General features: G+C 46.0%; 1 protein-coding gene across 1 annotated transcript in view; it reads right to left on the bottom strand.

The window, feature by feature from the left end:
* Window positions 1-2,243: 2,243 nt before the first annotated feature.
* myo1g (myosin IG) overlaps window positions 2,244-23,062 on the bottom strand; it is a 56,880-nt gene continuing 36,061 nt past the window's right edge. Inside the window, exon 22 of the mRNA XM_041883642.2 lies at window positions 2,244-2,945. Within this exon, the coding sequence (XP_041739576.1) occupies window positions 2,783-2,945 (163 nt within the window). The 3' untranslated portion in view covers window positions 2,244-2,782. The remainder of the gene's footprint in view (window positions 2,946-23,062) is intronic.

Genomic DNA, 23,062 nt, shown 5'->3' on the forward strand with positions numbered 1-23,062 from the left:
AGGATGGAGATAGAGGATGTCAGGAGAGGGGGGGATGGAGATAGAGGATGTCAGGAGAGGGGGATGGAGATAGAGGATGTCAGGGGAGGGGGGATGGAGATAGAGGATGTCAGGAGAGGGGGATGGAGATAGAGGATGTCATGAGAGGGGGGATGGAGATAGAGGATGTCAGGGGAGGGGGGATGGAGATAGAGGATGTCAGGAGAGGGGGATGGAGATAGAGGATGTCAGGAGAGGGGGATGGAGATAGAGGATGTCAGGAGAGGGGGATGGAGATAGAGGATGTCAGGGATGGGGGGATGAGATAGAGGATGTCAGGAGATGGGGGGGGTGGAGATAGAGGATGTCAGGGGAGGGGGGATGGAGATAGAGGATGTCAGGAGAGGGGGATGGAGATAGAGGATGTCAGGAGAGGGGGGATGGAGATAGAGGATGTCAGGAGAGGGGGATGGAGATAGAGGATGTCAGGAGAGGGAGAATGGAGATAGAGCATGTCAGGGAAGAAAGCAGAGTCACACTGAGGACAGGCCATCACTAAGCAGTACCATCAGGACAAAGTGGAGAGAGACACCGAAAGAGAGAGAGAGCGAGAAGGGGGAGAAAGAGCGAGAGAGATGGAGAGAGAAATAGGAAGAGAGAGAAAGAGAGAGTGAGAGAGAGAGAGAGAGAGAGAGAGAGAGAGGGGGAAGAGAGAGGAAGAGAAATGAAGGAAGAAAGGGAAAGACTGAATTTTTAATGAATTTATTTGCAAATTATGGTGGAAAATAAGTATTTGGTCACCTACAAACAAGCAAGATTTCTGGCTCTCACAGACCTGTAACTTCTTCTTTACGAGGCTCCTCTGTCCTCCACTCGTTACCTGTATTAATGGCACCTGTTTGAACTTGTTATCAGTATAAAAGACACCTGTCCACAACCTCAAACAGTCACACTCCAAACTCCACTATGGCCAAGACCAAAGAGCTGTCAAAGGACACCAGAAACAAAATTGTAGACCTGCACCAGGCTGGGAAGACTGAATCTGCAATAGGTAAGCAGCTTGGTTTGAAGAAATCAACTGTGGGAGCAATTATTAGGAAATGGAAGACATACAAGACCACTGATAATCTCCCTCGATCTGGGGCTCCACGCAAGATCTCACCCCGTGGGGTCAAAATGATCACAAGAACGGTGAGAAAAAATCCCAGAACCACACGGGGGGACCTAGTGAATGACCTGCAGAGAGCTGGGACCAAAGTAACAAAGCCTACCATCAGTAACACACTACGCCGCCAGGGACTCAAATCCTGCAGTGCCAGACGTGTCCCCCTGCTTAAGCCAGTACATGTCCAGGCCCATCTGAAGTTTGCTAAAGTGCATTTGGATGATCCAGAAGAGGATTGGGAGAATGTCATATGGTCAGATGAAACCAAAATATAACTTTTTGGTAAAAACTCAACTCGTCGTGTTTGGAGGACAAAGAATGCTGAGTTGCATCCAAAGAACACCATACCTACTGTGAAGCATGGGGGTGGAAACATCATGCTTTGGGGCTGTTTTTCTGCAAAGGGACCAGGACGACTGATCCGTGTAAAGGAAAGAATGAATGGGGCCATGTATCGTGAGATTTTGAGTGAAAACCTCCTTCCATCAGCAAGGGCATTGAAGATGAAACGTGGCTGGGTCTTTCAGCATGACAATGATCCCAAACACACCGCCCGGGCAACAAAGGAGTGGCTTCGTAAGAAGCATTTCAAGGTCCTGGAGTGGCCTAGCCAGTCTCCAGATCTCAACCCCATAGAAAATCTTTGGAGGGAGTTGAAAGTCCGTGTTGCCCAGCGACAGCCCCAAAACATCACTGCTCTAGAGGAGATCTGCATGGAGGAATGGGCCAAAATACCAGCAACAGTGTGTGAAAACCTTGTGAAGACTTACAGAAAACGTTTGACCTGTGTCATTGCCAACAAAGGGTATATAACAAAGTATTGAGAAACTTTTGTTATTGACCAAATACTTATTTTCCACCATAATTTGCAAATAAATTCATTAAAAATCCTACAATGTGATTTTCTGGAGAAAAAAAATTCTCCTTTTGTCTGTCATAGTTGACGTGTACCTATGATGAAAATTACAGGCCTCTCTCATCTTTTTAAGTGGGAGAACTTGCACAATTGGTGGCTGACTAAATACTTTTTTCCCCACTGTAACATAAACATATTATATATAATATTCTGGTAGAGTAAAAATGTCTACACATACTGAGATAAAATACATTATAATAAATTATTTATTTGCTTTTTCATTGTCATGATATGAATCTCATGGTCTGCCCTTTCAAGGCAGCGTGGTGAGATGATGCACTTTAAAGGAGTATTCCCATTTCTCAAAGGCAGTAAAATAGCTGTCTTCTCTGCAGAATATACAGTATAAAAACACTGTAGCTAAGCTAAATTAGTCTGAAAAGTCGATGTGAAACATTGCTATTCTTGGTTGCATTTCAGTCTCTCTGCTATATATCTTTGTTAATCCTCGGAAAAGTGCAAAAACATGAAATCGTATAAAAAATATATGTTTTTAAAGTTAACATTTTATACCTGTGAGCATCTATACCATACATAATGACAAAAACATCCAATGGCCAGTGTGAGCCCATGCCATGATGAGTAGTTCCAACTCCACCCATCATTGCATTGGTTTTACATTTTCATCCAATAAGACTGAAGCTCCTTTTCCAAGAACATGAAAATTAGCAGGCATCGAGGTCCAGATTAGAATTTGCTTGGGGTAGCTGGTGGTGACTGTCTCAGTTGGAGGGGATCAGGAGGGTGAAACCGTCGCGGTTCTTACGGAAGTCAGCGTGGGCCTGGCCGGCCTTGGTCTCCACGGTTACACTCTTGGACTTGCCCCGCATGTGCAGCTGGACGGCCGAGCAGCAAACCTTCACTGGTAGCGGGGCGTTCCTCACTCTGAAACACACACACACACAAACACACACACACACACACACACGCACACACACACTGACTGTTAACTCACTGATAATACAATGTCAAACACTTCACGCTAGAGTACAGCACTGACTGTTCATTATCTACAAAACAAGATAAAATATATATACAGCGCATTCGGAAAGTATTCAGACCCCTCGACTTTCTCCACATTTTGTTATGTTACAGCCTTATTCTAAAATTGATTAAATTGTTTTTTTTCTTCTCATCAATCTGCACACACTACCCCATAATGACAAAGCAAAAACAGGTTTTTAGAAATGTCAGCAAATTTATTAAAAATAAATAAAACGGAAATAGCAGACCCTTTACTCAGTACTCCATGCGGGCTCTCAAATGCCTTTTACTGAGGAATGGCTTCCGTCTACCATAAAGGCGTGATTGGTGGAGTGCTGCAGAGATGGTTTTCCTTCTGGAATGTTCTCCCATCTCCACAGAGGAACTCTGGAGCTCTGTCAGAGTGACCATCAGGTTCTTGGTCACCTCCCTGACCAAGGCCCTTCTCCCCCGATTGCTCAGTTTGGCCGGGTGGCCAGCTCTAGGAAGAGTCTTGGTGATTCCAAACTTCTTCCATTTAAGAATGATGGAGGCCACTGTGTTCTTGGGGACCTTCAATGCTGCAGAAATGTGATGGTACTCTTCCCCAGATCTGTGCCTCAAAACAATCCTGTCTCAGAGCTCTACGGACAATTCCTTCGACCTCATGGCTTGGTTTTTGCTCTGACATGCACTGTCAACTGTGGGACCTTATATAGAAAGGTCCCCAAATGTGGAAAAAGGGAAGGGATCTGAATAATTTCCGAATGTATTGTACTCAAGCAATAACGCATGAGGGGGTGTGGTATATGGCCAATATACCACAAACCCCCGGGGTGCCTTATTGCTATTATAAACTGGTTACCAACGTGATTAGAGCAGTAAAAATAAACATTTTGTCATACCCGTGGTATACAATCTGATATACCACGGCTGTCACCCAATCAGCATTCAGGGCTCGAACAACCCAGCTTATAATAAAAGGTAATAGTCCTTATCTAATTGGAAACTCTAGACCACCTCTCAGAGGTGTTTGACTGACTGACTGCCATCCTCTCCTCTCATCTATCTAGTATCCTGTGTGCAGGTGCTGTGGTGTCACACACCCTATTCTTGAGCTGACAGCTGCCAGGGGGAGGTGGAGAGAGGGGGAGAGGGGGGGAGAGAGGGGGAAGAAGTGTTTTGGCCACTGCACAGTCAGCTGAAGATGATCTGTTCCGAATGGCATCCCAAATGGCACCCTATTTCCTACATAGTGCACCCTATGGGCCCTGGTCAAATGCATTCCACTATATAGGGAATAGGGTGCCATTTGGGACACAGACTCTCTCTGCCCCAGGGGATCCTCCAGCCTGGCTGGACTTCTGCACCACACTGACTCTCTAGTTAACACAGGACCAGCACATGGCCAAATACACAGATAGCCTTATCTATCTGTCTATGGGATTGGATGGGTGCACAAGTGCATCATTAAACTGTTCTATATCTCGGCTGGTTAAGGAGCTTCTTGTGTGTTATTTTTTGTGGGGGGGAAACGGATTGAAAGGGCTGTATTTGTATTTGTCTTAGTTTGAATTGATGATGTAGCTCTCTCTCATATTGCAAAAAAGTATGTGTGTGTGTCTGTGTGTGTTTGTGTCTGTGTGTGTGTGTATGTCTGTGTGTGCCTTTGTGTGCCTGTGTTTGTGTGTGTGTGTGTGAGTGTGCACGTGTATTGTTACTGTATCCGACCCTTGTGTACTGTACTAAAGCTTAACTCAAGGTTTCCTTCCAGTTCCAGCACCCTTGTTTCACAAAGCTGCCCGGCATCCATCAATAAGCCACTCTAACAGGTGTGACCACAGTCCCATAGTCTCTAGTCCCCAAAGTCACGTAAACCCCAAACCCCCTCTTCCTCCCTCTTCCTCTCCCCTTCCTCTCCCTTCCACCCCTGTTTCCACCAGCTGTCCCCCTCCCAGAGCCACACCCGCCCGGCCCTGCGACCCACAAACCCAATGACATCCCAGCTTCCCTGGGTTTTGATGATTCCAGAGGAATGACCCAGTGTAAACCTACACCAGAGGAATGCTCTTTGAACTTCACACTAAGCCATGGGCTATGACAGAGAGATTTGACCACTATGGCTGGGCCACAAAACTAGAATGAGATGAGGGAATAGGCTGCCATTTCAGACGCAGCCCAAGGCCAGGTCTGCCTATCTATTTCTATGGCTGGGCTGTGGTAATGCAGTGTAGTAGAGGGGGGATCTACACTACATGACCAAAAGTGTGTGGACACCTGCTCGTCGAACATCCCCTTTGCTGCTATAACAGCCTCCACTCTTCTGGGAGGGCTTTCCACTAGATGTTGGAACATTGCTGCGGGGAATTGCTTCCACTCAGCCACAAGATAATTAGTGAGGTCGGGCACTGATGTTGGGCGATTAGGCCTGGCTCGCAGTCGGCGTTCCAATTAATCCCAAAGATGTTCGATGGGGTTGAGGTCAGGGCTCTGTGCCTGCCAGTCAAGTTCTTCCACACCGATCTCAACAAACCATTTCTGTATGGACCTCACTTTGTGTACAGGGGCATTGTCATGCTGAAACAGGAAAGGGCCTTCCCCAAACTGTTGCCACAAAGTTGGAAGCACAGAATCATCTAGAATGTAATCGTATGCTGTAGCGCTAAGATTTTCCATCACTGGAACTAAGGGGCCTAGCCCGAACCATGAAAAACAGCCCCAGACCATTATTCCTCCTCCACCAAACTTTACAGTTCACACTATGCATTGGGGCAGGTAGCGTTCTCCTTGCATCCGCCAAACCCAGATTAGTCCGTCGGACTGCCAGATGGTGAAGTGTGATTCATCACTCCAGAGAACGCATTTCCACTGCTCCAGAGTCCAACGGCGGCAAGCTTTACACAACTCCAGCCGACGCTTGGCATTGTGCATGGTAATCTTAGGCTTGTGTGCGGCTGCTCGGCCATGGAAACCCATTTCATGAAGCTCCCGACGAACAGTTATTGTGCTGACGTTGCTTCCAGAGGCAGTTTGAAACTCAGTAGTGAGTGTTGCAACCGAGGACATTTAACACTCAGTGGTCCCATTCTGTGAGCTTGTGTGGCCTACCACTTCGCGGCTGAGCCGTTGTTGCTCCTAGACGTTTCCACTTCACAATAATAGCACTTACAGTTGACCGTGGCAGCTCTAGTAGGGCAGGAACTGACTCGTTTGAAAGGTGGCATCCTATGTCGTTGCCACGTTGAAAGTCACTGAGCTCTTCAGTATGGCCATTCTACTGCCAATGTTTGTCTATGGAGATTGCATGGCTGTGTGATCAATTTTATACACCCGTAACTAACGTGTGAAATAGCCGAGTCCACTAATTTGAAGGGCTGTCCACATACTGTTGTATATATAGTGGTTGTGTAAAGCCTAAAGGGCTGTGGTGTGATTGATTGAGGTGGTCCAGATTTCTCAATGACCTGGATTGCGTCTGAAATAGCATACTATTCTCTTTATAGTGCACTACTTTTGACCAGGGACCCTATTTCCTATATAGGACACAAATTTTGACCAGGGACCCTATTCCCTATATAGTGCACTATCTGCATAGGATCTTGGTCAAAAGTAGTGCACTATGGCCTCCCGAGTGGCGCAGCTGTCTAAGGCGCTGCATCGCAATGCTTGAGGCATCCCTACAGACCCGGGTTCGATCCCAGGCTGTGTCGCAGCCAGCCGTGACCGGGAGACCCATGAGGTGGCACACAATTGGCCCAACGTCGTCCGGGATAGGGGAGGGTTTGGCCGGCCGGGATGTCCTTGTCGCATCGCGCTCTAGCGACTCCTTGTGGCGGGCCGGGCGCATGCACGCTGACTTCGGTCACCAGTTGTACAGTATTTCCTCCAACACGTTGGTGTAGCACCGGGTTAAGCGAGCAGTGTGTCAAGAAGCAGTGTGGCTTGGCAGGGTTGTGTTTCGGAGGACACATGGCTCTCGACCGTCGCCTCTCCCAAGTCTGTACGGGAGTTGCAGCGATGGGACAAGACTGTAACTACCAATTGGGGAGAAAAAGCGGACATAGGAAATATGGTGCCATTTCAAGTGCAGGCCTGGTGTTTATGACCTGGTTTGTCTCGCTGGTCTGAAGGGGGTTCGCTCTGGTTCATAAACAGGAAGATGTGCAAATGAGGCCTCCTGATGCTGCAGCCGAATTATTCATTCTCCTGGAAACTACCGCCGACAGAACTGGGGCGCAGCAACTCCTGGCATGTGTACCAAATAGCACCCTATTCCTTATTTAGTGCACTACTTTTGACCAGAACCCATATGGCTCTGATCACTATGTAGGGAATAGGGTGCCATTTGGGGCACAACCCTGCAGGTGCCTGAGGACCGCCTCCACCCACCCACCCACCCACCCACCCACCCACCCACCCACCTCCTTCCATCCCTTCTTCTCTGCCTTTTCCTTCCTCATATTCCTCCTTCCCCACCTCCCTCTCCTCATCCTCCCTCTTTCCCCTGTCATCTCCTCTATAGTGTTGGAGTGTGATAATCCGATGTGAATATATGCCTCCAGTGTCTCCATTATGGAGAATTATGAGGCCATTTTGTGCTGGGCTGTGGCTGGGTGTAAGTGCTGTAAGACATTGCCTCTGCTGTGCCTCCTGCCACACTCGGTTACTGTGTTTGTGATGCTGCTGCTAGACTGTGTGTGTGTGTCTGTGTGTGTGTCTGTGTGTCTGTGTGTGTGTGTGTGTGTGTGTGTGTGTGTGTGTGTGCGTGTGTGCGTGTGTGTGTGTGTGTGTGTGGCACCAGAGGTACCAGCACTAGGTCCCATTGTGTAGAAATCAAACCATCAACACTGAGGCCTGTACAGCATCCCTGCCAGGAAATATGTGTCACTGCAGATAAAACATGTTTACGATGGGGGAGTGTGTGTGTGTTTGGTGTTTGTTTGTCTGTCTGTCTGTCTGTCTGTGTCTGTGTGCGCGTGCGTGCGTGTGTGTATACGAGCTGTCCAATCTAGGATATTATTATCACTGTAGCCCCAAAACCAAGCCTTTCTTCAAAATGTTCTAAGATATTACATAATCTCACTGACAGCCAAGAGAGATCTATGGAAATCACAAAGTATTTCATGCCAAAGTATTTACATAACTAACCAGTGCAATTTTAATGAGCAAGTAGCCTGAGTAGGTAACTTAATATCGTTTAACAAAGTAGCACACGAGTATGACGCATCATAAAAAGCTATCTGCAGGGTCAACACTGTAGACTGGTCCCAGATCTGTTTGTGCAGTCTTGCCAAAGTTGACAAGACAGCACAACCAGATCTAGGACCAAGCTAACAACGCTGTGCTTTGAGAATAAAGTTCCCATTCCTTTGGTTCACACATTCTCATACACCTTTTCCGGGTTTTCCAATTAAAGCAACATTCCCATCCATACTGACTCTCTGACTCATCATCTAGTAATCAATGGGTTCCAAGCAGTTAGCTGCCTGTTACAGGGAGGCTCGGGGCCCATTCATAAAGCATCTCAGAGTAGGAGTGCTGATCTAGAATCTTATTCATTATGATCTAAAAGGCAAAGCTGATCCTAGATCAGCACTCCCACTTTGAGACACTGTAAACATACAGTGTCTGGGCTGCAGCTGTGATGACTACTGCTACGGATAATACAACTGACCACAGAACAGCCTGATGATGACCACACTACCAGGGCCTGAAGACACAGCTTACTGCCAAGGGGCACAATGGCTGTCTGGGGCTCACTGAGTCACTACGGATGCTCTGGCACCCTATTCCCTATATAGTGCATAGGGCTCAGGTCAAAAGTAGTGCACTACATAGGGAATAGTGTGCCATTTGGGACACATACACGGCATGCATCCTCCCTGCACACACAACTTTCTCTGGAATCAATGCTAGCCTAACAATATAAAGCTTACTTGTGAGCACTTATCAGCATCTCACTCATAGCACCTCAACAGCACTTGGTTTACCACTGAATCTGTCTGTGAAGATAACCATGGCATGTAGGCTGTTTATAGCAGTGTGTGCATGGGGTGTTAGAAGTGTGCCCTAGATGCAAAATTATGTTACATTGTGGTTGAATGGTTGGAATAAGATTTTAAAAAACGTATCCCCCCTCTCTCCTCATCCCTCTCTCCCTCCCTCCATCCAGGCAGGTATAATTGGCCCTCAGGAGGGGATCAGACAGGACATCTGTCGGTCGACAGAGTGAAAGAGAGAAAGAAAGAGTGAAAGAAAGAGAGGAAACTAACTGTGGAGGGATCAGTCCCTCTACCTAGCCAGCTATCCCACCAGGAGAGACATTGATGGAGAGAGTGATAGAAGTGGAAATAAAGGAATAATGTCAAGGAGGATAAAGAGGACATGGATGGACAGTTTCTGAAGAGGAATAGACGTCTCTCTCCTGAGCATTCGAAAGATGAATAATGGTAGTTTGCAGGACTACTAAATACCCAGACTGCTCCTCAGTTCATCTTGTATTTATGATGTGTGTTTATCTCATGGAACTAGAACTACAGGTAACTGCCAAAATAAAGGAAACACTTGAGTAAATGAGGGATACAAAGTATATTGAAAGTGGGTGCATCCATACAGGTGTGGTTCCTGAGTTAATTAAGCAATTAACATCCCATCATACTTAGGGTAATGTATAAAAATGGCCAGTTGTCCATTATCTATGCCAAGGCGCATTGAATATGTTCTGGCAGCTCGTGGTGGCCCAACGCCCTATTAAGACGCTTTATGTTGGTGTTTATCTTATTTGGCAGTCACCTGTACAATACAGGAGGTTGGTGGCACCTTAATTGGGAGGATGGGCTCATGGTAATGGCTGGAGCGGAATAGGTGGAATGGTATCAAATACATCATGCCATTCCATTTGCTCCATTCCAGCCATTATTATGAGCCGTCCTCCCCTCAACAGCCTCCACTGCTGTACAATATACTTGCTCTTCAGAGATTCACTTCCACAGGTGAGAAACTGGCTCACTGTGTAGCCTAGAACATATTTAACACCCACAGAGTGGTACAGCATCTAATTCACACTACTCTACCACAGTGGTAAAATCACGCTCTCCGTAGCCGATGTGAGTAAGACTTTTAAGCAGGTCAACATTCACAAGGCCGCAGGGCCAGACGGATTACCAGGACGTGTACTCCGAGCATGTGCTGACCAACTGGCAAGTGTCTTCACTGACATTTTCAACATGTCCCTGACTGAGTCTGTAATACCAACATGTTTCAAGCAGACCACCATAGTCCCCGTGCCCAAGGACTCTAAGATAACATGCCTAAATGACTACCGACCCGTAGCACTGACGTCTGTAGCCATGAAGTGCTTTGAAAGGCTGGTCATGGCTCACATCAACAGCATTATCCCAGAAACCCTAGACCCACTCCAATTTGCATACCGCCCCAACAGATCCACAGATGATGCAATCTCTATTGCACTCCACACTGCCCTTTCCCACCTGGACAAGAGGAACACCTACGTGAGAATGCTATTCATTGACTACAGCTCAGCATTCAACACCATAGTGCCCTCTAAGCTCATCACTAAGCTAAGGATCCTGGGACTAAACACCTCCCTCTGCAACTGGATCCTAAACTTCCTGACGGGCCGCCCCCAGGTGGTAAGGGTAGGTAACAACACATCTGCCACACTGATCCTCAACACGGGGGCCCCTCAGGGGTGCGTGCTCAGTCCCCTCCTGTACTCTCTGTTCACCTATGACTGCATGGCCAGGCACGACTCCAACGCCATCATTAAGTTTGCCGACGACACAACAGTGGTAGGCCTGATCACCGACAACGATGAGACAGCCTATAGGGAGGAGGTCAGAGATCTGGCCGTGTGGTGCCAGGACAACAACCTCTCCCTCAACGTGACCAAGACAAAGGAGATGATTGTGGACTACAGGGAAAAAAGAGGACTGAGCACGCCCCATTCTCATCGACGGGGCTGTAGTGGAACAGGTTGAGAGCTTCAAGTTCCTTGGTGTCCACATCACCAACGAACTATCATGGTCCAAACACACCAAGACAGTCGTGAAGAGGGCACGACAAAGCCTATTCCCCCTCAGGAGACTAAAAGATTTGGCATGGGTCCTCAGATCCTCAAAAAAATTCTACAGCTGCACCATCGAGAGCATCCTGACTGGTTGCATCACCGCCTGGTATGGCAACTGCTTGGCCTCCGACCGCAAGGCACTACAGAGGGTAGTGCGTACGGCCCAGTACATCACTGGGGCAAAGCTTCCTGCCATCCAGGACCTCTATACCAGGCGGTGTCAGAGGAAGGCCCTCAAAATTGTCAAAGACTCCAGCCACCCTAGTCATAGACTGTTCTCTCTGCTACCGCATGGCAAGCGGTACCGAGTGCCAAGTCTAGGTCCAAAAGACTTCTCAACAGCTTCTACCCCCAAGCCATAAGACTCCTGAACAGCTAATCATGGCTACCCGGACTATTTGCACTGCCCCCCCCACCCCATCCTTTTTACGCTGCTGCTACTCTGTTAAGTATTTATGCATAGTCACTTTAACTCTACCCACATGTACATATTACCTCAACTACCTCAACTAGCCAGTGCCCCCGCACATTGACTCTGCAACGGTACCCCCCTGTATATATAGCCTCCCTACTGTCACTTTATTTTACTTCTGCTCTTTTTTTTCTCAACACTTTTTTTTGTTGTTGTTTTATTTTTACTTTTTTGTTTAAAATAAATGCCCTGTTGGTTAAGGGCTGTAAGTAAGCATTTCACTGTAATGTCTACACCTGTTGTATTCGGCGCATGTGACCAATACAATTTGATTTGATTTGATTTGATTTGATTTGAAAATAACATATTCACACTACTCTACCACAGTGGTAAAATAACATATTCACACTACTCTACCACAGTGGTAAAATAACATATTCACACTACTCTACCACAGTGGTAAAATAACATATTCACACTACTCTACCACAGTGGTAAAATAACATATTCACACTACTCTACCACAGTGGTAAAATAACATATTCACACTACTCTATCACAGTGGTAAAACAACTTATTCCCACTACTCTACCACAGTAGTAAAACAACTTATTCCCACTACTCTACCACAGTGGTAAAATAACATATTCACACTACTCTACCACAGTGGTAAAATAACATATTCGCACTACTCTACCACAGTGGTAAAATAACATATTCACACTACTCTACCACAGTGGTAAAACAACTTATTCACACTACTCTACCACAGTGGTAAAACAACTTATTCACACTACTCTACCACAGTGGTAAAACAACTTATTCACACTACTCTACCACAGTGGTAAAACAACTTATTCACACTACTCTACCACAGTGGTAAAACAACTTATTCACACTACTCTACCACAGTGGTAAAACAACTTATTCACACTGTGGTACCTCAGTCACAGTCTGCGTCCTAAATGGTACCTTATTCCCTATATAGCGCCTAACGTCCCTATTTGGTGCCCAATTCATTCCCTATATACTGCCCAATAAGTAGTGCACTACACTATGTATGTAATAGGGGGCCATTTGGGACGTAGCCACAGTCTCAACAGAGAGCTCTGACACAATCTCAACTCCTGTTGAGTAAATCCCCATTCAATACCCACAGCCCCAAAGCCCATGATTCCGCCTGCAATCTAAATGAGCACTTCCTCCTCAGCTGCCTGGCAACCATCCCTGGGCAACAGCAGCATCTGCGTCCTGTCCAGAGGGGGTAGGGATGGGAGGAAGAGGAGGCTATTTGGGTCTATGGGTGCTAGGCTGGGCAGAGGATGGGCCAGGGGGTCATTGGCCAGACTACCCAACAACCTACCGCCCACTGACTGAGCATTGTCATCATCATGATCAACATCACCATCATCATCATTACAGGACCATCTCAACCAGCTGCCCCCTGCATCTTAAGGCTCACCAGGATGTATTCTGGGAGAAAAACAATGACTCACGGTCTGCATCCCAAATGGCACCAAAAAGTAGTGCACTGTGTAGGGAATAGGATGCCATTTGGTACGCAACCACATAGGCTACAGCACAAACATGAACATGGACTCAAATGAATAGAGCGAATATGACCCTTAATCTACACTCATATAGTATATTATGTATACACTCTTAGAAAAAAAGGTGCTATCTACAACCTAAAATGTTTTTTCGGCTGTCCCCATAGGAGAACCCATTAAATAACCCTTTTTGGTTTCAGGTAGAACCCTTTTGGTTCCAGGTAGAACCGTATTGGGTTCCATGAAGAACCATTTCCCCAGAGGGTTCTACATGGAACCTAACATAATTATCCCTGGAACCAAAAAGGGTTCTCCTATGGGGACAGCAGAAGAACCCTTTTGGAACCCTTTTTTCTAAGTGTGATCATACCTATGTGCTGCTACCAGGTATATTGGAGGATGTATTCTGAGGAGAAAGACAATGACTGACGTAGGCAAAAACAGCAAAAACACCACATGTTGTGTGAGCATGGATTCAAATTATTTGAGCGAATATGATCCTTAACCTAAGCTTACATAGTCGAATATGTACTAATATACACTGAACAAAAATATAAACGCAACATGTAAAGTATTGGTCCCATGTTTCATGAGCTGACAAAAAAACTAAACAGAAATGTTCCATACGCACAAAAAGGTTATATGATTTGTAACTGTAACTCAGTAAAATATCTTAAATTGTTGCATGTTGCGTTTATATTGTTGTTTAGTATACTGTATGTAACACCACATGTTTAGTGATCAAGGACTCAAATGAATTGAAGGAATACAACCCTTAGCCTACGCTCATCTACTGTAATATGTATACGTTTATACCTATTAGGTTTGCTTCTACCAGGTACATTGGAGGATGTATTCTGAGGAAAAAAACAACTCACTCATGTAGAGCGTGCCGTCTTTAGCCAACTCTCTTGCTATCTCTCTCAGAATGACCTTCTTGATCCAAACCAGTCAGGTTTCAGGACTGGTCATTCAACTGAGACTGCTCTTCTCTGTGTCACGGAGGCTCTCCGCACTGCTAAAGCTAACTCTCTCTCCTCTGCTCTTGTCCTTCTAGACCTGTCTGCTGCCTTTGATACTGTGAACCATCAGATCCTCCTCTCCACACTCTCCGAGCTGGGCATCTCCGGCGCGGCTCACTCCTGGATTGCGTCCTACCTGACCGGTCGCTCCTACCAAGTGGCGTGGCGAGAAGCTGTCTCCGCACCACGTGCTCTCACCACTGGTGTCCCCCAGGGCTCAGTTCTAGGCCCTCTCCTATTCTCGCTATACACCAAGTCACTTGGCTCTGTCATATCCTCACATGGCCTCTCCTATCATTCCTACGCTGACGATACACAACTAATCTTCTCCTTTCCCCCTTCTGATAACCAGGTGGCGAATCGCATCTCTGCATGTCTGGCAGACATATCAGTATGGATGACGGATCACCACCTCAAGCTGAACCCTGGCAAGACGGAGCTGCTCTTCCTCCCGGGGAAGGACTGCCCGTTCCATGATCTCGCCATCACGGTTGACAACTCCGTTGTGTCCTCCTCCCAGAGTGCGAAGAGCCTTGGCGTGACCCTGGACAACACCCTGTCGTTCTCCGCTAACATCAAGGCGGTGACCCGCTCCTGCAGGTTCATGCTCTACAACATTCGGAGAGTACGACCCTGCCTTACACAGGAAGCGGCACAGGTCCTAATCCAGGCACTTGTCATCTCCCGTCTGGATTACTGCAACTCGCTGTTGGCTGGCCTCCCTGCCTGTGCCATTAAACCCTACAACTCATCCAGAATGCCGCAGCCCGTCTGGTGTTCAACCTTCCCAAGTTCTCTCACGTCACCCCCCTCCTCCGCACACTCCACTGGCTTCCAGTTGAAGCTCGCATCCGTTACAAGACCATGGTGCTTGCCTATGGAGCAGTGAGGGGAACGGCACCTCTGTACCTTCGGGCTCTGATCAGTCCCTACACCCAAACGAGGGCATTGCGTTCATCCACCTCTGGCCTGCTGGCTCCCCTTCCTCTGCGGAAGCATAGTTCCCGCTCAGCCCAGTCAAAACTGTTCGCTGCTCTGGCACCCCAATGGTGGAACAAGCTCCCTCACGACGCCAGGACAGCGGAGTCACTCACCACCTTCCGGAGACATTTGAAACCCCACCTCTTTAAGGAATACCTGGGATAGGATAAAGTAATCCTTCTACCCCCCAAAAAAATTGTAAAGTGGTTATCCCACTGGCTATAGGGTGAATGCACCAATTTGTGAGTCGCTCTGGATAAGAGCGTCTGCTAAATGATGTAAATGTGCCCTTGAGCAAGGCACTTAACCCTAATTGCTCCTGTAAGTCGCTCTGGATAAGAGCGTCTGCTAAATGACTAAAATGTAAATGTAAATGTAGAGCAGAAGCACCATGTTGTGCAATCATGGATTGAAATTAATTGAAGGAATATGACCTTTAACCTATGCTCATAATAATATAACATATAACATATGCCACTTAGCAGAAGCTTTTATCCAAAGCAACTCACAGTCATGTGTGCATCCATTTTTCATATGGGTGGCCCCAGTGGGAATTGAACCAACGACCATTAGCTTTGCAAGCGCCATGCTCTACCGACTGTTTAATGCACATTTACACCTTTTAGGTTTTCTGCTACATGGTAGGTTGAACCAGAAACATGTGCGTCATACCGCGGTGAGTAATATCATTAGCTTCAATCATTTCCTTGGAAACGATTAATGGACTCCTGGACTCCATAGGATCACACATACACATACACACACACAACACATCTCGGAGTTAAGAGTAAAAGCAGCCTACCTCACTACTTAAGTCAATCAGAGAGAGAGGGAACACAGAGAGTGTCGCACCACCACCAGATTGATTATCTATATGAGGGGGGGAGTTAATGATTATCTAAAGGAGGGGGGCAGTTAAACAACGTAACACCCCAGGAGGGAGTTTATGCAACAGGCTTTTCATATTGGGACATTGGTTCCCGCTGATTGTAGCCTACTGTGCACTATTGTACTAATGTTGTTAAGAGGTGAGTAGCTATACTGTAGATGCTCTGATTATAGTCATCAGTATCTCTGCCTGCAGCTGGGTCAGAGACATTACAGGAAACAAACAACTAACACTGTCAGAACACAAACATGAATGTACGAGCTTGTGCACACATGCACACACACACACATATACACAAAAGTAACGTTTTACTTTTGATGATAGCCTCCGCTGCCCTGTCTCTTTATCGGAAGAGCCATGCAGAACACAACCTCCTCCACCTTAAGATAAAACTAAGTCCATAATTCAAATGAATCTATCATAATAGTTGGAAAACTAAGTGACTATCAATCTGTCATAATTGTGTTTAATCATGGTATTTCAGTTGATGATTCCAAAACAAAAAGTATTTGATCCTCTGCTGATTTTGTACGTTTGCCCACTGACAAAGACATGATCAGTCTATAATTTTAATGGTAGGTTTATTTGAACAGTGAGAGACAGAATAAAAAACAATAAAATCCAGAAAAACGAATGTCAAAAATGTTATAAATTGATTTGCATTTTAATGAGGGAAATAAGTATTTGACCCCTCTGCAAAACATGACTTAGTACTTGGTGGCAAAACCCTTGTTGGCAATCACAGAGGTCAGACGTTTCTTGTAGTTGGCCACCAGGTTTGCACACATCTCAGGAGGGATTTTGTCCCACTCCTCTTTGCAGATCTTCTCCAAGTCATTAAGGTTTCGAGGCTGACGTTTGGCAACTCAAACCTTCAGCTCCCTCCACAGATTTTCTATGGGATTAAGGTCTGGAGACTGGCTAGGCCACTCCAGGACCTTAATTGAGCCACTCCTTTGTTGCCTTGGCCATGTGTTTTGGGTCATTGACATGCTGGAATACCCATCCACGACCCATTTTCAATGCCCTGGCTGAGGGAAGGAGGTTCTCACCCACTATTTGACGGTACATGGCCCCGTCCATCGTCCCTTTGATGCGGTGAAATTGTCCTGTCCCCTTAGCTGAAAAACACCCCCAAAGCATAATGTTTCCACCTCCATGTTTGACGGCGGGGATGGTGTTCTTGGGGTCATAGGCAGCATTCCTCCTCCTCCAAACACGGCGAGTTGAGTTGATGCCAAAGAGCTCGATTTTGGTCTCATCTGACCACAACACTTTCACCCAGTTCTCCTCTGAATCATTCAGATGTTCATTGGCAAACTTCAGACGGGCCTGTATATGTGCTTTCTTGAGCAGGGGGACCTTACGGGCGCTGCAGGATTTCAGTCCTTCACGGCGTAGTGTGTTACCAATTGTTTTCTTGGTGACTATGCTCCCAGCTGCCTTGAGATCATTGACAAGATCCTCCTGTGTAGTTCTGGGCTGATTCCTCATCGTTCTCATGATCATTGCAATTCCACGAGGTGAGATCTTGCATGGAGCCCCAGGCCGAGGGAGAATGACAGTTATTTTGTGTTTCTTCCATTTGCGAATAATCGCACCAACTGTTGTCACCTTCTCACCAAGCTGCTTGGCGATGGTCTTGTTGCCCATTCCAGCCTTGTGTAGGTCTACAATTTTGTCCCTGACATCCTTGGAGAGCTCTTTGGTCTTGGCCATGGTGGAGAGTTTGGAATCTGATTGATTGATTGCTTCTGTGGACAGGTGTCTTTTATACAGGTAACAAGCTGAGATTAGGAGCACTCCCTTTAAGAGTGTGCTCCTAATCTCAGCTCGTTACCTGTATAAAAGACACCTGGGAGCCAGAAATCTCTCTGATTGAGAGGTGGTCAAATACTTATTTCCCTCATTAAAATGCAAATCAATTTATAACATTTTTTACATGCGTTTTTCTGGATTTTTTGTTGTTGTTATTCTGTCTCTCACTGTTCAAATAAACCTACCATTAAAATTATAGACTGATCATTTCTTTGTCAGTGGGAAAACGTACAAAATCAGCAGGGGATCAAATACTTTTTTCCCTCACTGTACATTTAAACTCAGTTTTTCACAATTCCTGACATTTAATCCTAGTAAAAATTCCCTGTCTTAGGTCAGCTAGGATCACCACTTTATTTGAAGAATGTGAAATGTCAGAATAATAGTAGAAAGAATGATTTATTTTAGCTTTTATTTCTTTCATCACATTCCCAGTGGGTCAGAAGTTTACATACACTCAATTAGTATTTGGTAGCATTGCCTTTAAATTGTTAAACTTGGGCAAACGTTTCGGGTAGCCTTCCACAAGCTTCCCACAATAAGTTGGGTGAATTTTGGCCCATTCCTCCTAACAGAGCTGGTGTAACTGATTCATGTTTGTAGGCCTCCTTGCTCGCACACGCTTTTTCAGTTCTGCCCACAAATGTTCTATAGGTTTGAGGTCAGGGCTTTGTGATGGCCACTCCAATACCTTGACTTTGTTGTCCTTCAGCCATTTTGCTTCCAACTTTGGAAGTATGCTTGGGGTCATTGTCCATTTTGAAGACCCATTTGCGACCAAGCTTTAACTTCCTGACTGATGTCTTGAGATGTTGCTTCAATATATCCACATAATTTTCCTTCCTCATGATGCCATCTATTTTGTGAAGTGCACCAGTCCCTCCTGCAGCAAAGCACCTCCACAGCATGATAGTGGGTTCGATCCCCGGGACCACCCATACACAAAAAAATGTATGCACGCATGACTGTAAGTCGCTTTGGATAAAAGCGTCTGCTAAATGGCATATTATTATTATATTATTATTATTATTATTATGATGCTGCCACCCCCGTGATTCACGTTTGGGATGGTGTTCTGCGGCTTGCAAGGCCCCCCTTTCTCCTCCAAACATAACGATGGTCATTATGGCCAAACAGTTCTATTTTTGTTTCATCAGACCAGAGGACATTTCTCCAAAAAGTATGATCTTTGTCCCCATGTGCAGTTGCAAACGGTAGTCTGGCTTTTTTAATAGCGGTTTTGGAGCAGTGGCTTCTTCCTTGCTGAGTGGCCTTTCAGATTATGTCGATATAGGACTCATTTTACTGTGGATATAGATACTTTTGTACCTGTTTCCTCCAGCATCTTCACAAGGTCCTTTGCTGTTGTTCTGGGATTGATTTGCACTTTTCACACCAAAGTACGTTCATCTCGAGGAGACAGAACGCGTCTCCTTCCTGAGCGGTATGACGGCTGCCGGGTCCCATGGTGTTTATACTTGCGTACTATTGTTTGTACAGATGAACGTGGTATCTTCAGGCGTTTGGAAATTGCTCCCAAGGATGTACCAGACTTGTGGAGGTCTACAATTTATTTTCTGAGGTCTTGGCTGATTTCTTTTGATTTTCCCATGATGTCAAGCAAAGAGGCACTGAGTTTGAAGGTAGGCCTTGAAATACATCCACATGTACACCTCCAATTTACATAAATGATGTCAGTTAGCCTATCAGAAGCTTCTAAAGCCATGACATCATTTTCTGGAGTTTTCCAAGCTGTTTAAAAGCACAGTCAACAGTGTTTGTAAACTTCTGACCCACTGGAATTGTGATACAGTGAATTATAAGTGAAATAATCTGTCTGTAAACAATTGCTGGAAAAATTACTTGTGTCATGCACAAAGTAAATGTCCTAACCAACTTGCCAAAACTATAGTTTGTTAACAAGAAATGTGTGAAGTGGTTGAAAAACGAGTTCTAATGACTCCAACCTAAGTGTATGTAAATTTCCCACTTCAACTGTATACGTTCCATTGATAAACCTCCCTCTATTGACTACAACTTTGGAATCTCAAATGTATATAAGCCTACTAGTCTTCTCCATTCAGAATAGGCACAAAGCAATTTGGTCTTGACTCCATTTTAGATTTTAGAAATTACTCCTCAAAAATAGGACAGACTTTTCCAAAATAGGACAGACAGTCAGCCATGGCCGGGACAGAGAGAGAGAGAGCGGGAGCGTGAGAGAGAGAGAGGTGAGTGAGTGGGAGAGAGCGAAAGAGAGGGGGAGGGTGAGAGCGAGAGAGAAAAGTGAGAAAGATAGAGAAAGAGAGAGACAGAAAGAGAGAGAGGTAGAGGAAGAGGGAGACAGCGAGAGAGAGTGGGAGAGAGATAGGTAGAGAGAAAGACGGGGGAAGAGAAAGAGATGGAGGTAGAGAGGGAGAGAGAGAGGAAACGAGAGAGAGGAAGAGAGAGTGAAAGAGAGAGAGAGAGAGGGAGGTAGGGTCGTGGCTCGCCTCTCAACGCTGAAACGAGCGCATCGAGGACAACCACTGAGGGAGAAGGGTAGAGCAGGAGGTAGAGGAGGAGGAAGAACAGGCTATTTCAGGATAGGATGACGCCTTTCACAACCTAAAAAGCGAGTCAAGTTTAGAAAAGAGCAAAGACCATTTAGGTCTGTGATCTGTGCTACTGACATCACACTGACCTTGACCAGGGTCACATAAGGTAAAAACGAGGGAGGGAGAGGAGGGGGTGAGGGAAGAGGAAGAGAGTGGGGGGGTAGAAGGGGAGAGTGGAGGGGGAAGAGGGGGGCAGGGTAGGAAGAGAAAAGGGGGATATAAAGGAATATCCCCTCCCCAATCTTTCAGATAAGGGGCTGACCAAACCCTAAATCTCCAGCCCTTGTCCTGTCACACATCCAGCTGTCTCAGCAGATGGCCCATAGGGGGTCTAACCCCCAATACACACACACACACACCTCCTCCACGAGGCTCCAAATACTCATCAGTACGTAATAGGCATCAATGTTTGGCTCGGGGCAGAGGGAAACAGACTGGTCCAACAATCGCTCCATTGACTCACTCTCTCACTCTCCCAGACCAGAACAGACTACATGTGAGAACAGGCCTGACTGGGGCATGACTACTGTGGTCTTGGGACTGACTTCCTGGCAAAAGGGAGTGACGAAAGAGAGAGAGAGAGGGAGAGGAAAAATAACATGTGTGTATTGTCATCTGCCGTTCTCCTCCTCCCCCTCGCTCATGCTTACACACACTCACCCCCTCACACACACTTCTGTGGTTGGCAACCCCCTAACCCCCCGACCCCCAAACTCCAAGTCTCCAAGTCTCTCTTTTGATGAGAGCCTGTAGGGGTCACAACCCCCAGATGGCGGCACAAAGGCACATGGGGGCCACGCAGGCAGGCAGACAGGCCGGCACACAGATTAGCCTTTCTCAATGGCCGCTACTAACTCTATGACGCCAGCCTCTCCGATCAGCAGCAAAAGACACACAGCAGCTGTAGGAACCCCTCTGACACAGACTGACTGACTAACTATGAGACTCCCCCAACACAAACCAAAACACACACACACTAGACCCAGACTTAAAGTCCAGGAGTCTAGGCTGCTGCTCTGTCATTAAAACACACACGCTGTCCCACATGCAAACACACACACACACGCTCCAAAAAATCCCCCAAAATACAGCCTGGTACGGCTGCCACCCGGGTTCCTGTGGTCCTGTAAGCCTCTCCCTAGGGGGTCTAGTCTATCTATCTGTCCTGTGAGAAAATGCCTGGACACAAGACATACCACTACATTAATGAGATGGCAGGCTGCTGCACAGACAAGACTGATCCTGTATCCCACACAGACCTGTGCCATATCTACAGTATATGTGATGTAATATCCTGTATCCCACACAGACTTGTGCCATATCTACAGTATATGTGATGTAATATCCTGTATCCCACACAGACCTGTGCCATATCTACAGTATATGTGATGTAATATCTTGTATCCCACACAGACCTGTGCCATATCTTCAGTATATGTGATGTAATATCCTGTATCCCCCACAGACCTGTGCCATATCTACAGTATATGTGATGTAATATCCTGTATCCCCCACAGACCTGTGCCATATCTACAGTATATGTGATGTAATATCCTGTATCCCCCACAGACCTGTGCCATATCTACAGTATATGTGATGTAATATCCTGTATCCCCCACAGACCTGTTCCATATCTACAGTATATGTGATGTAATATCCTGTATCCCCCACAGACCTGTGCCATATCTACAGTATATGTGACGGAATAGACATATGAATGATATGAGTGAGAAAGCATGTCCTACAACACATGAGGAATTTGTTACTACATAAGATTATATTTGGACAGTGTGAATGTCGAGGTTTGAACTGAAAACTAGTTTATAGTACAATTAGAATAGGTGGGAGTATTGTCTTTGGTGTTTTTAAGTAAGTCAGTATGACTGGATTTGGGGATGAAGATTTAGGAAACCAATCAATTTAGGATGGGTGCTGTTAGCTATAGCCTGCAGGAGGACACTAGGCTTAGTAGTGAGACACACAACAGACAGGCTGACTCTGGCCTGCACTGCAAAAAATGTAAATCTTACCTAGATTTCTTATCTTGTATTGAGATAATAAAGTCAAAAATACTTGGTTTTAGTTGATTTCCCTACCCAAAAAATTGCATTTACTTGTTTTGAGTTAGCCAGAAAATGCATCAAGATATGGTCTTTTATCAAGCCTTTTTTAGGTTAAAATAAGCAAAAATGGTATGCCAGTCCATTAAGATAATTTAGCTTGGTAAGACATCTTACTACGTGTGAACACTGCCTGGTTGGCTGCCTGGGCCATTCAAATCAGTCTGACGATGACTGAATCACATTTAAATATGGCAGTGATGACCGTCATGAATCTGAATCATATAACTATTACAGAGATAAATACCATAGGGGCTACAGGTAGCCTAGCGGTCAGAGAGGCGAGCCAGCAACCTTCCAGTTCCAATCCTGGGAAAAATCTGGGGGAAGTGACCTGTACAACTCGGCTCAGCTCAGTAGTGTGAAAAGCCCTTGAACAGCTGTAGTCTAAATCCAATCCCAGTCTTAGCCCAACCCAATACCTGTGTAGCATAGTTAAACCAGCCTGAATGCTGCACTCACCATTGTTCAGGCTGGTTTGACCATGCTAACACATGTCGTCACTGACTACGGTTAATGCTTAACCAGGCCAGCTCAGTAAAGCTTGGTTTGGCTTGGTTC

This window comes from Coregonus clupeaformis, chromosome 8, assembly GCF_020615455.1.
Source record: "Coregonus clupeaformis isolate EN_2021a chromosome 8, ASM2061545v1, whole genome shotgun sequence".
Taxonomy (NCBI): Eukaryota; Metazoa; Chordata; class Actinopteri; order Salmoniformes; family Salmonidae; genus Coregonus; species Coregonus clupeaformis.